Below are 14,219 nucleotides of genomic sequence, written 5' to 3'. Positions count from 1 at the left end.
TACAAGTATGGCACTTGATTACACAAAAAAGCAATAATAATAATAAGAAGAAAAACACTTTTTCACAAATGAAAAGCAGTGGGCGCTTTGGTGTGTCAGAGAGAGAAATGATTAAGGTAGTCACAGACGTTTTGCGTATGCAGCAGTCCACCAATAATGTATCGCTAGAGTCAGCTAGAGAGCGATGGAATGGTTACATATGTTAAGGTCACGTGGTGCGACACAGGCCACTGAATACATGAAAGACGCTGATGTATTCAACTAGGGTTGTATCCGTAGTCATTTATATATCTGTGCATATATATGTATGTATATATATCTATATATATAAATCTCGAATGGTGGGTTTTTTACCCCCATAGCCACTGTGGGGTTGGATGGAGTCACTTAAAGAGGGAGTGGTTAGGACGTTGTTTGTTGTTTTTTTTTGCTCGTAACACAGTTGGGGGGAAAAGAAAGGGTTGACCTAAAACACCATCAATATCACACATATCGGATTAGGTTTGGGCTCTCAAGTGTTCACCTCTTAGTGCAATTTTGCATTGACTCTCTTTAAGCACAACATGAACACGAGCCCACCAAGAGTAAAGGTGTGAACACGGGTCAGACGTGTCTCCATTCTTCAGAGCGTTACAGAGTAGAAACGTGACCAAAAAGTTGCATCAGTGCAATCATAAATATACGTCGACAAGCTTGTCAATTCACCCCCTCGCCGTGAAGTCATCATCAGACATAAACAAACAAACAAGAACAAAAAAACAGAACCAGAACTAAATCGCCCACTCGTATGTCATCGTAACACATATCTAGGCGTGCGGAGCTGTCCCATCATGTCCATAATGGTCTTTCATTCATTTTTAACATTTTTTTTTTTTTTTCATTTTTGTTTACTGCACATCTCTCTCATCTATCACTGTTTGTTTTTTTTTTCTCGTGCGTTACACATAAGCGGAGTCACTGGACTGAGTGCGTCCGAAATTGGGCACGCTCATTCTCGGCAAGTCTTTGTTTCGGATCTCATAGATGGACTTTCGTCGCGCCTGCACGCCTCGCACGGCCGTCTTAATCTTTCGCCAGCCCAGGTGATTGAGTTCCGCCAGATTCAGAATCACACAGAACCCGCTGACGGCGAACATGAACACCAGGAACACGGTCTTCTCCGTGGGCCTGGAGACGTAGCACTCGACGTCTTTGATGCACGGGTATCGATCGCACTCGTACACGGACGGCACGTTGAATCCGTACAAGAAATATTGCCCCACCAGAAAACCGATCTCCAACGCGTTTCTGAACACCACTTGGATGATGTAGAACCTCGAGATTCCCTCCTGGCGCCTTAATTTCGACTTAGTTCTCATGGCCGAGTTCTGGATCTCCTTGACCTCCAAGCAGTCCGGCTCGGCCTCTTTGGTGGTGTTCTCCGTGTTCTGCAGTACTCCGTTCACGATGGTGTTCTTGGTGATCTTTTTGCTCTCTTCCCTCTTCATGGAGTCTTGGTCCTTGTCCAGCGTCAGGTACACCGTTGAGAAGCGCCGCTCCTTCTGCTTGGCCGACTGGTGCACCGAGTAGGTGATGAAGCACAGGCTAGGCGTGCACACCATGATAATTTGAAACACCCAGTATCGGATGTGTGAAATGGGAAATGCCTTGTCGTAACATGCCTGGTTGCAGCCCGGTTGTAAGGTGTTACACACAAACATGGTTTGCTCGTCATCATAGACAGTCTCTCCGACTATCGCTACGATTAAGATCCGGAAGATGACCACCACAGTGAGTAGGATCCTAAAAAGCAAGCAAACAAACAATGTAAAAGAGAATGAGAGGATATGGAGGGGTTAATAATGTATATGTCTATGTGTGGTGCGATTTTTCATTGTATACGAGTGTGTGAGTGTGTTCTTCTTTTTTCATGCTGTTGCGCTCGTTTACAACCGAATTCGCTCGCGCGTTGGTTTAAGGAGCTGTCCAGTGCTGAATGTGTGTGTGTGTGTGTGTGTGTGTGTGTGTGCGCGCGCGCGTGTGTGTGCGTGTTTGTGTATGTTTGTGTGCCTGTGTGTGTGTTTATCCGTTAGAAATGACAGCGTGCGTTTTCAAATATATGTGTGTGTGTGTGTGTGTGTGTGTGTGTGTGTGTGTGTGTGTGTGTGTGTGTGTGTGTGTGTGTGTGTGTGTGTGTAGCCTAACGTGTTTCCCGTTAGGCTACAATCCTATGGGATACCGTGTATGAATGCGCCCTGGATCCACGCATCTTTAACAATGCGGCCACGGTAAATTGGTTAATTACACCAGCTCTTCGCCACACACCAACCCCTCCCGCCCACCAACCCCCCCCCCCCCCCCAATAAGTGTTTGATACCTACTCAATACCACCGATAACAATGAATGGGTGAAATAATGAGTAAATGAGTGACACATGATCTTAGTTAAGTTTAAGGTGATCATAGTTTGGCAGCACCATCCCACGTCCTGGAGAGTTAGCTGGCACCAAGAATTACGCTGGTTCGATGAGGAAGGAAAAATCCTGTGAAACAAGAAAAAAAATCCACAACACAGAAACGGGGGACTGGGGACCATGCTAAAGAGGATCCTGGAGGCTGCTGCATGTCTTCCCTTCGTCACGTCTCTCTCGTCTGTCTGGACGTGAATCTTACCTTCCTATCATAGTCGAGTGCTGCTGGACAGCAGCCTCCAGGAGCCTCTCTAGTATAGTCCATTCCCCCATTTCTGATCATCCGGAGAAGGCGAGGGCACAACGGCACTCAAATCCCACCAAAAATGGGCTTTTATTATTCCCCCTGCTCTGTGTTCTCCGGTCTCTGTCTTGCTCTCTCCCCTGCTCCCTCTCTCCGCGTGCGTCTCTGTTAAAGTGTCCCTTAATAATGTCCGGTTGGTTCGAGAAAACGCAGCGGCGAAGAAGAGATGCTGATGCTGATGCTGATGCTGCGCTGCCGTCCTCTTCCTCTCTGTGTGCTCTCGTGGCGCGTTGTGGGCGCAGACTGTTTTGAGCGCTCTGCCGTGGCTGCGAGCGCTCGCGCGAGGTTGCCCCACACTTTTTTCTTCTTGTCATGAGAATGTATGCGTGTGTGTGTGTGTGTGTGTGTGTGTGTGTGTGTGTGTGTGAGTGTGTGTGTGTGTGTGTGTGTGAGGGGGGTGGGGGCTGGGGGGTGGGGGCTGGATGGGAGGGTTTGGATGGGAGGGTTTTAGGGGGAGGGTGGGGCTGATGGCTATAAGCCCTCCTCCTATTTTCGATCTTCAGATCAGGTTGATGGGTAGCGCGCTGCGTCTGGGTGGACGCTGGAGGGAGGTTGTACGGAATGTGTTGCCAGCGCGTTAATCCGCCTTTAAGTAGTCCCCCCCCCCCCCCACACACACACACTATCACCCCGACCCCCACCCCCCCACCCCCCCTGCGTCACGCGTCGCACAGACAGCCAAAATAGTTCACAATGAGTAATCCTGGCTATCCTGACGGCGCTTCTTGAACCGCATGTTGAACTATTTGGGAGTATTTACTATTTTGGTGCAAACTCCGGACGTAGAGGACGTATGGAGAGCAGCTATCACATGATTGACCGCGTCTTTGCGCGGCGGCAGCGGCGAAGGCACAGGGCGTTGGTTTTTACGCGCGGCACAATGACAAGAGGATAGAGCTCTAAACCAAACTCGTCCTGTTCGTAAGCTATGTGTATATCCAAACGGGTGAACTGCGTTGGCGATACCTCGATGTCCCGGCTTTATTTTTCTAACGGGGTATAGGTGTTGTCTATGGCTACGGTTTTCGCTACTGAATGAATGTCCCAATCGAATCGCCTTGCAGTTTGCCTGCACGCGCATGTCTGGCCGCGCGGAAGTGAAATACGAGCAGCCTCTATGACCCCGCCCTGTTGCCCTCAGATGCTGGATGCCCAGATAGCAAACAGTCATTGAAACTATGTCAAATCAACATTCCGTCGTCAACATTAAATCATTGAATCAACATCGAACTCTGATGTTGATTCTACATCGTTTTGCACGCTTTTTTAATATTGAAAAAACGTTGAAATCCTGTCCATAGATCAACGGAATTTCAATGGTTTTTCAATTATCAGGAATTTTGAAACAATGTTGAAGTTTCAACTATACTAAGGATCAACGTGATTTCAATGGAATTTCAATCGTTATTAAGCATAGAAAATGATTGCTAGGCATACGAAAATGTAATGCACTAAATTAAATAGCCTATAATGAATATCCTGCTTTATCGACAGATGTTAAAAAGTGATGGGACATTTGAAATCTTGTATGCCTATAGCCTAGCCTAAAACACTGACCACACCACACTGCTTAAGGTAAAAACTCTCTTTTCATTGCTATAATCAGATGTCTATTAAATGACACTTGACCACAAGGCGATTGTACCTATGCATCTTCTTGAATTTAGGTTTTGCTAACTTATTGTAACCTGTTGGAAGGGGAGCTTACCTATGTTCCCCAGGTCCTATGTTCCCCAGGTCCTATGTTCCCCAGGTCCTATGTTCCCCCCTTTGTATGTGACCGGGGACCATAGGACCCTGTGAGCAAATCTTTTTTTCGTAGGATGGTAGGGGCAAGTACCGCCTTTTTCGCCTCTGATTCGCCTGTGATTGGTTAGAATGGCTCTCCTCCGATTGGTTATGGTTGGGGTTAGGTTTAGGGTTAACCCTCACCCTAACCCTAACCCTAACCCTAACCCTGACCCTAACCCTTTGCACCCAGAGAATATAGGACCTGGGGAACATAGGGATGACCCCGTTGGAAGATAACGACGATAGCCATCAGCACAAAGTTACATTAATTTTGGCCGATTTTGACATTGATTTAACAAAATCTATTTCAATGACTGTAGTACTGCGTGGGTTACCACCGTGTTAACGAGTAACAGTATTTGATTTGGTACAATTCATTCATATCAAACATTACATAAGCAAGCTTACCTGATCGTATGGGTCAAGGGTCCAGAAATGAGATGTGTCCTGTGCAGTACATTGGTCTACCACCCGATGATCTCACGGTCAACCAAAAATCAATGGATTTTCAATCATATTTCCCGGTCAACTATATATCGATTCATTTTCAATCATATTTCGACGCATTTTCAATCATAATTCCCGGTCAACTATATATCAATGCATTTTCAATCATATTTCCCGGTCAACTATATGTCGATGCATTTTCAATCATATTTCCCCGTCAACTATATATCAATGTATTTTCAATCATATTTCCCGGTCAACTATATGTCGATGGCTTTTCAACCACGGTTGTTTCCCGGTCAACTCTAATTCAATGACTTTTCAACACATTGGCAATATCGCCCAGTAACCCAAATATCAATGCTTATTCAATCATAAAGATAAAAATAGATTAATGTTGTTCTAATGTTGTTGCCATCAACATTAATAACATCAGGTTTCATCTATATGGTAATTGTGATTCAACATTTATTTTGCATTGAAATTTCAATATCAACTATAATGACGATTCAGATGGAAAATCAATATTTTTTCAATGATAGCTTGCTGTCTGGGTGGCTAATTCATTAAAATACACAAATATACAAATAATGACACATTCCCTTTAAACTGAGATGGTGTTTTTCGATCCTTTCGTTCAAGCTACATGAGCTTTCTCCCTGGTAGTATATTTAACAAATATGAATAAATATTTAATTCATATATCAAAATGTTTTATGTTTGGGGATAACTTTCTAGGTAATCCATGATTACTGTTCTGTGTTTTCACTCAATCAAAGTATGCAAGGTTAACTTCCAATAAAGTGGCTTAGCTCTCCTGCGCTCACAGTGTTAATCTCTTCTTATTAAAATCATTTATAACCTTTACTCAGCTATCACATGATTGAAGGGCAGAGGGCTGACTTCATCATGAAAAAGAAAATATAGCAAACAGATAAATAGACAGACACAAGGTTATATAGATGGATAGATAGACAGACAGACAGACAGACAGACAGACAGACAGACAGACAGACAGACAGACAGACAGATAGAGAGAGAGATAGACAGATAGATAGAGAGATAGCTAGAAAGATAGATAGACATATCGATATATAGATACAGCAATTGGTTAGGGTTATAAAAAAATAAATTGATTGATGAATCGATTGATGGATAAATTGATTATTAAAGATAGATGGATGGAGATAGATAGGTAGAAACTCTAACTATTACCACTTAATGTAATTCTTACTGTAGCAGGAGACTTCTTGATGGTAGGCACCTGTACGGCGAAAGGAAGGCTTTCCTTGCAAAAAAAGAGTTCAATGGAAATCAGTAGTCTTGTTTATTTATAAATCTATACACATCCACATATAAACTTTATCTTAGTTCAAACAAATACTGGTAGTTGAACTGAACCACTCGAATAAAAGGTTTGAGAAGCACTTACTGTGGATGATGGTGGGCCAAGCCTCATCGTACTGCTTGCTGATCCACATCTGGAAGGTGGAGAGAAATGCCAGGATGGAGCCTCCGATCCACACAGAGTACTGCCTCTCTGGGGGAGCGAAGTGTTGTGTTTATATATTCACCGTTTATATTTTGTAGGGGTTATTTGCATATTTGTCTAAACCTTTCATTCTTATTTCGGTCCTGCATTTGTACTTTACTTATCTACCTTTGATAAGCGTGGTAAGGTAACTGACCGAATAAAAACCGTCTACATAACAAACTATTACATGAAATACTACAACAGATCAATAAGCCGTCTTGATCTTCATGGTGCTGGGCGCCAGGGCGGTGATCTCCTGTGGTCATCATCACATGTGGTCAGCGATGCCTGGGTACATGGTTGTGCCCCCCGACAGGATGTTGTTGGCGTTCAGGAGCGGATGTCGATGTCACACTTCATGGGGCTGTTGTAGGTGGTTTCATGGATGCCGGCTGACTCCATACCTGCTGAAGGTCCGCTTTGCTAGTTGAGACATATTGAGTCATTTCGTAGAGGTTTTTTTTGTGCAAAGCGGCTTATATATCTTTGTTTATATAATTTAAAGGAACATGTAATGGGTAGCCTGTACATTGACATTTACATTTAGGGCATTTAGCAGATGCTTTTTTTCCAAAGCGACTTATACTTAAATAAGAAAGAGAAACAACATATCGCTGTCGGCATAGTAAAAATATTCATTGAAACAAGTGCCGAGCACTTACAATTGCTAGATTTACTCATTCCCTGTATACAACAAGAAAGCTAGGATAAGATGCTATACAATGCTGAGTACTATTTTATAAGTGCCAGGACGTACAACACACAATAAGTGCATACATTAAGGGCCAGGGTGTACAACGTAAGATAAGTGCCTAAGAGGGGTGTTTTGAGGAGAGTAAGGGAGGAGAAGGGCCGTTGGGGGGTAGGGCAGGAGGCTATGCAGAGTCCAGGTGAACTCTGAACAAGTGAGTCTGGAGTCTCTTGCGGTTAGACAGCAACATATACAGCAGATTGACTGTTTCTTCGGGTTTCAAACTCTGAACCCATCAAGATCCACAAAACCCTGATCCCTAGACGGTAAGAGATGTTCTAATGCAGGCTCTCTTGCGCACCTGTGCACCTGTTTTTGTTTAATGATATGACATGACACACTGTTTTTGTTTTCTGATGTGTTATTCAAAGGGGCTGGGTCCTGTTGACAGCTAAACAGGTGTCCAAGTGGCCCGTGACAGCTGTGCTTGGGCCAGCAGCTGTCATCAAGTCAAAGATACTCTCCCCTTAGAAGCCATAGGAGAGCAGGTGGGTGGATTACAGATCAAAGGTTCCCTGATCAGAGATAGGCCTCTATATATAGTCATATAGTCTCAAGTCTCGTTATAGAGTATTGTCCCAGGGATTCAACAAGCTTTTCCATGCCGAACCATAGCCCCATCTGTGGAGGTTCTTGTGCCCCAGGACCTACCAAATATTTTGAATAAGCAATATATTCTCATTACCATGTCACAATAAGACAGATCGATAAGATGAATCCTATGTATATGTTGTTTTTCAATTACATATTCCCCATTTCTGTCAAATGAAACACACAAGGCATGTAGGCAATGCATACAATCATTTTTGAAGAATAAAGTTGATCAAAATGTTCCCGCTCTGTCCCCCTGCACGGACCCACTCACGGGTGTGTCTAGCGAGTGTCTAGCCAGTGTCTAGCCAGAGTATAGCAAGTGTCTTCTCGAGCCAGTGTCTAGCCAGTGCCTAGGAAGGGTCCAGCAAGTGTCTTCACTTACCAGTGTCTTGCCAGTGTCTAGGAAGGGTCCAGCGAGCGTCTTCACTTACCAGTGTCTTGCCTGTGTCTAGCGGGTCGTCCAGCCAGTGTCCAGCCAGTGTCCAGGGAGTGTCTAGCCAGTGTTTAGTGAGTATCTAGCAGGTGTTTTTTACGCACCGATGAAGGATGGCTGGAAGGGGGTCTCTGGGCAGGGGAAGCGCTCGTTGCCGATGGTGATGACCTGAATGTAGGGCAGCTCGTAGCTCTTCTCCAGGGAGGAGGAGGACGCGGCTGTGGCATACTTGTCCTCAAAGTCCAGTGCCACGTAGCACAGCTTCTCCTTGATGTCGCACACAATCTCACGCTCGGCTGTTATGACCACATGTTAACGGTCAGTTCAATCATTCCTTGTGTTGGGCGTTAAAACTGTGACTAGCTAGTGTGTCTAGCTCAACGGGTAAGGCGCGGCAGTTCAGGCTCAAACATACTCATGTATGCACTAACATACCTCAAGTGCATATATTTCTTGTATGCCATATCATAATATATGCCATTTGGTGAAATAAATAGTGTTTAAATAGGTAGTCAACAAATGGCATTTATTATGCCTGTAACGTCCCCAGATATACACCAATGCACAGCAGTATGGCCATAGCGATGCCATTTGATTAATATAACGTTATACTTGAGTTATTTAAAGAGGTATTATTATATATGATGATGTTTGTATAGTACAAGTATTATAACAAGTTGAATCAAAGAGGAGCTCTGGGCCCACCGCTGACAAAGGAGTATCCTCACTCAGAGAGGATCTTCAAGAGGTAGTCAGTGAGGTCTCGGCTGGCCAGGTCCAAGGGCATGATGGCGTGGGGCAGAGCATAGCCCTAGTATATGGGCATGTTGTGGGACACACCACCACCAGAGTCCATCACAATACCTGGAGGCAATCACACATGATGTTGTCTTTTCACACATGATGTTGTCTTTTCAACACCAACATATGTTGTCAATATGTTGGTGCTGAATATATATGGTCATTCATTATTATTAAAATATGGGCTATCCTCTTTCTCTCTCTCCCTCTGTCTTTCTCTCTCCCCCTCTCTCTCTGTAGCCATCTCTCTCTCCCCCCCCCCCCCCTCTCTCTCTCTCTCTCTCTCTCTCTCTCTCCCCTCCCCCCCTCCTCTCTCTCTCTCTCATGCACACCCAGGAGATTGTCTACAGACATTTCCCATTATGGCAGCCATTGCACTCCTAAACATCCCTGGAAGCAAGGATCCCTCTTCTTTGTTCCTTCTCAAGGTTTCCACAAGGAAGCCCAACCTTGGCCCAGGGTTATGTACTATCCTATGATGTGGGCCCTGTGGAGCCGGGATTAAGGACTATCCAAATCCAATAGCCTTGACTCGACCCTACCTGTCGTGTGCCCAGAGACGTAGAGAGACAGCACGGCCTGGATGGCAACGTACGTGGCGGGCACGTTGAAGGTGTCCAACATGATCTGGGTCATCTTCTCCCGGTTGGCCTTGGGGTTGAGAGGGGCCCCCCTCAGCAGGGTGGGGTGCTTCTCGCCCCACCCTGCTGGGGGGGTTAGGAGCAGGAACAGGATTGAACAGGGTGGTTAAGTGATGTTATATTGGGTGTTTTATATTATTTTGTGAAGCTCGGACCAAGGACTATGGATATTATTTGTTTTTTTATAAATGGGATTAGTTTAGAATTACATTTAATTTAAATACAAATGTTTAGTATTATTATGATGAATGAATAAAATCTCTAAAGATTAGTCGGACCGTTGAATATATTGTTGGATTTGTAATTAAAACAGTAATTTAAAACATGTGAAAAGAGAACAGAATTAAATTAAGTAACTAAACAAATTGATGATGGTGAGTCAAACAAGAGAGCGCTCCAATGTAACCCTCATTGGTCAGTCGTGTTTAAAAATCCTTCATCCCTGATAAATCCATTCCAGGGCAAATCCGGGTCAGTTCTTCAGTGGACTCATACAGATCTGTGCTGGTGCGGGACCTTGAGTCTGAAAACTGATGGGGGCCGAATAGCACCAATGAGGCTATTTATACTCTCACCCGTTTGCGTGTGGGATGTCTTCCACAAACCCCCACTCCGATCTCCATATTTGCCGGCTTCCGTCAAGTCCATTCATGAAATAGGAAGGTCTCACTCATTTTACGCTAATGACACAATTAGCAATACAACTACACAACTCCGCTGCTTATTTTTACTTTTTTTGTTGTTGCTGAATTGCAATGGGCAATTTATCAAAAAGCAAACGCCGAGATTACCTCAAAATGGAAAAAAAAAAAAAAGGTTCCATAGTTATACTTTGAACAAATAAAACTTTTTTTTTTCTCTTTTGAGTTAGTACATCAGCGTCAGGAGCTCCAAAACAATATATCCACTTAGTGTGTGGAGAGGCGCTCTGCATGAAGAGGCTGCTGTTTCCACCGCAGCTGGCCAGAGCAGCTGCTGCCCGCTATCACAAGAACCCGTTCCAAGAGGCCTTACTGTGGATCAACCCCTCTCAAGGAGGGGGCGGGAGTCCGCACACGCACACACGCACGCACGCACGCACGCACGCACACACACACACACACACACACACACACACACACACACACACACACACACACACACACACACACACACACGCACACGCACGCACACACACGCACGCACGCACACACACACACACACTCTTCTCCTGCCCTTTGTGTTGAATTGGATCATATCTACTCTTATCCATAACCTCATGAAGAGCTCGGGAACGACTCTTTAATGGATGTGCTGGTATCGTGACATGACTAATGGACGTAACGTACTACTAAGTCTACTCTATCTACTATATCTTCAAAGTATAGTATCATCATGCATAATGTAAACAAAGTGTACTTCAGCTATGTGTTGTTGTCAAATTACAATAGGCCTATGTAATGTGTACATATTAGTTTAACAATACCTGCAACTTAATCTCAGATTCAGCAATTTCTTTGTTGTGTCTTTACTTATTCAAACAATTAATGAATAAAACATTTTCCTTTACACGAGACAACTCTTTGGGTTAATATAAGCCTGCGTTCAGCATCACAGCCATGAGGAACACATGAGCAGCCAATAACATCAGTTAGATGCGATATGTGCGGTACACTTTAAGTATCCTGCCCAAAAGATAATAACAAAGGAAAGGACGTTCCGGGTGACATTCCCGGTTCAGTGAAACAGAGAACAGCAAAGTCTAAAGGCTGTTTAACAACATTGGCTCATAGCGCAGCGAGTGGTCCCCTCTCATACGAGGACAATACAAAAGGGCACGGCCGGCCATGAATCATACGTGGCTGTCACCCAATCCGACCCGCAGCCAAACCCCTATGCCGGGCTGACTCTTTGTTCTCATCTTATGTCACAGACGATGCTCTTTGCATCCTTTGGCCCAACATCGTTCAGCTAACGCAAGCTCATTATTAACGCTAATGCAAACTACAACGCTCTCCTTGTGATCCACCTGGAGTAGAAACCATTTGAAATAGATATGAATTATATTTCAGGTACGCACCATGATTTATCTACGACAGGAGAACAGATGTACACTCATACATACACACAAACACAAAAACACACACAAAAACAAACACAAACACACAAAAGCATGCACGCACGAAGACACATCGATGGTCAGATTGTAGTCATGGTGTTATATAGTGCCCAGGTCTTGTAGTCTCCCCGTACCAGAGTGAGTAGGTTTTAAAAGCAACCCTACATGACTTTAATTATTTTACGATACCCCCTATAACTCTCCTTAATCCCCAGTTGAGGTGGTACTCTGCATTATTCAACAGCCGGGATGGGACAATGAGGGAAAAACTGCCTGCTACGGAAAAAGAACGACGTGATTGATTTCTAATGGGAATTTCAGATCATAAGCAGAACGCAAGCCCTTTAAAAAGCCAGATTGTTGGCTATTTGCCTGGTGTGGGTCAGGGCTTCTGTACGTCAATCGATAAAACACACACACAGACACACACGCACACGCACACACACACACGCACACACATATACAGTATATATACAGTATGGTTAAGTAGAAATATTCCCTATGCTAGGGTTTTCCCATATCCAGTTAATGAAAAATTACGAGAAGCCTTTTTTTTTGACATCACATTGCCGTTGTATGTTTGATCGGCGAAGAAACTCATTAAAAGGTCGAAACTGAACGACAACATGTAACACATGGATTAATAAATTGCTTTGTTTGTTTTGGTGCATATGTTGGGTGGGTGTTGTCTAATTCCAGCCAGACTATTGAGTGAAAATAAACATTGTTTAAGTCCTGATTCTGGAAATCTGATGGGAGTAATTAAACAAGGTTAAATTGATTAAGCTTCAGGCTTACATCAGCATTTAAATTAAATTGCATACATGAATATATGTATATACATATATTCATGATATCATGATATATAAGCACCAAACAGGTCAAGCAGTGACTCTCTGGACTCAGGAGTTCTTGGGATATGTCATTTTGTCAGATATTGATTGGCTACACACTTTGTCGTACATAATTGCATTTCTGTCATAATATCATTTTGTGTTGCAAAGCGTGTGACAAACCACTGAGAACAATCTACAACTGATCGGTTTAACTGAGTACCCGATTCATAATATTATACTGTATCTCATCCCATGTAAATGAATGTGGAGGTGCCTGTGTGTGTTTGTGTGTGTCCTTGCATATGTGTATGTGTGTGTGTGATGCATAGGTGTGTCTCTGTGTTCAGAGTCAAACATCTTCATTCGCTGCGAATGCAGAAGGGTGGCGTTAATTAACATTGGTAGTGAACTCTTAGGAACTCGGTCCTGTGGGTGAGATTGGCGTTATTCAAACAATCAGGGCCAGACTGTGCCCCCTGGGTATGTGCTGAAGGACTGACAGAAGGCCAGCGCTGCAGAACTCCAAGGAAGGGACAGGAGGGAGGAAGCAAGAACGAAAGGAAGGAGACAGTAGAGGACAGCAGAAGAGGAACGGGAAAGTTAAAAGTCCCTTTGGGTGCAAACAGATTACCGATGCCGTGTGCAAGCATATTTCCTGCACAACTAGGCACACAAACACACACACACACACACACACACACACACACGCACACAAAAAGATGTACATAGACACACACACAGTATTATTTAAAATCAAGCAATATTACGATACATCCCTGGTCTCACATTATCATAACACAATCTTTAATGCCGGATCGCCTGCTGCTCCTGTAGAAAAAATAAACGTTAGCTAGAAGCCATCATTCTGTATCCCTTACTCAATTCACCACACGCAACAGTATACACAACAAGTCTATTTTGTTTGTGTGCGTGCGTGCACATTTGTTTATCTGTATGTGTGTGTTTGCGTATGTGCGTGTAATAGTGTATGTGTGTCCCTGTGTACTGGCATCGTGAGAGTGAAATTACAAAGCAGCATGTGGTTAATTGGATGTGGAGGCCTACATATCCTCCCTCCAAGGTCTGCTCCGAGCCAACGGGGTTCCATCCCCAATTTGTGCACCTCATATAATATTCACCAGGCCAACACTATTTCTCTCCTCACTCTCTCCCCCTTCTCTTTCTACACTCCCTTCAAATCTGTCTCCTGCCTTCTCTCTATGGTTGCTTTCCCTTCTCTCCCCCCCTCTCTCCACCCCCTCTCTCCACCCACCCACCCGCTCAGACCGGGACGTAAGCACATCCGGTCAAAACTCCTGAGAAGAGAGAGAGAACCAAAGTTCACATTAAATACCACACCAAGGTCCTACCAAAAGGTTTCCTCTGCTGATGAGGACAGGAACACACTAGAACCATTTTAATTGGAAACTTGAGATATATACACTGTAACCATGACAACCTTGAACTAAACCAACGGTATTGGTCCAGGATTAGAGAGCAACATTGTAGCACAATATTACAACACAACTGTTGTTATACA

At 44.1% G+C, this 14,219-nt stretch overlaps 1 protein-coding gene and 1 pseudogene across 2 annotated transcripts; both read right to left on the bottom strand.

Moving 5' to 3' along the window:
• Positions 1-938: 938 nt before the first annotated feature.
• LOC307087431 (gap junction delta-2 protein) lies at positions 939-2,722 on the bottom strand (the record flags this gene model as incomplete). The annotated part of the gene is made up of 2 exons (XM_079753017.1): positions 939-1,782; positions 2,652-2,722. The coding sequence occupies 2 exons, from the start codon at positions 2,720-2,722 to the stop codon at positions 939-941; spliced, it is 915 nt and encodes a 304-aa protein (XP_079609143.1).
• Positions 2,723-6,358: 3,636 nt separating this feature from the next.
• LOC307086908 (actin, aortic smooth muscle-like) lies at positions 6,359-10,419 on the bottom strand (annotated as a pseudogene). Its single transcript has 6 exons — positions 10,416-10,419; positions 9,647-9,808; positions 9,009-9,167; positions 8,408-8,599; positions 6,740-6,929; positions 6,359-6,544 (listed from the first exon to the last, which is right to left on the bottom strand). The product of its transcript is annotated as an actin, aortic smooth muscle-like (transcript).
• Between the last annotated feature and the right edge of the window lie 3,800 nt (positions 10,420-14,219).

This window comes from Pollachius pollachius, assembly GCF_949987615.1.
Source record: "Pollachius pollachius genome assembly, chromosome: 15".
In the NCBI taxonomy this organism is placed as follows: domain Eukaryota; kingdom Metazoa; phylum Chordata; class Actinopteri; order Gadiformes; family Gadidae; genus Pollachius; species Pollachius pollachius.
This window is presented reverse-complemented; position numbering and strand designations above follow the sequence as displayed.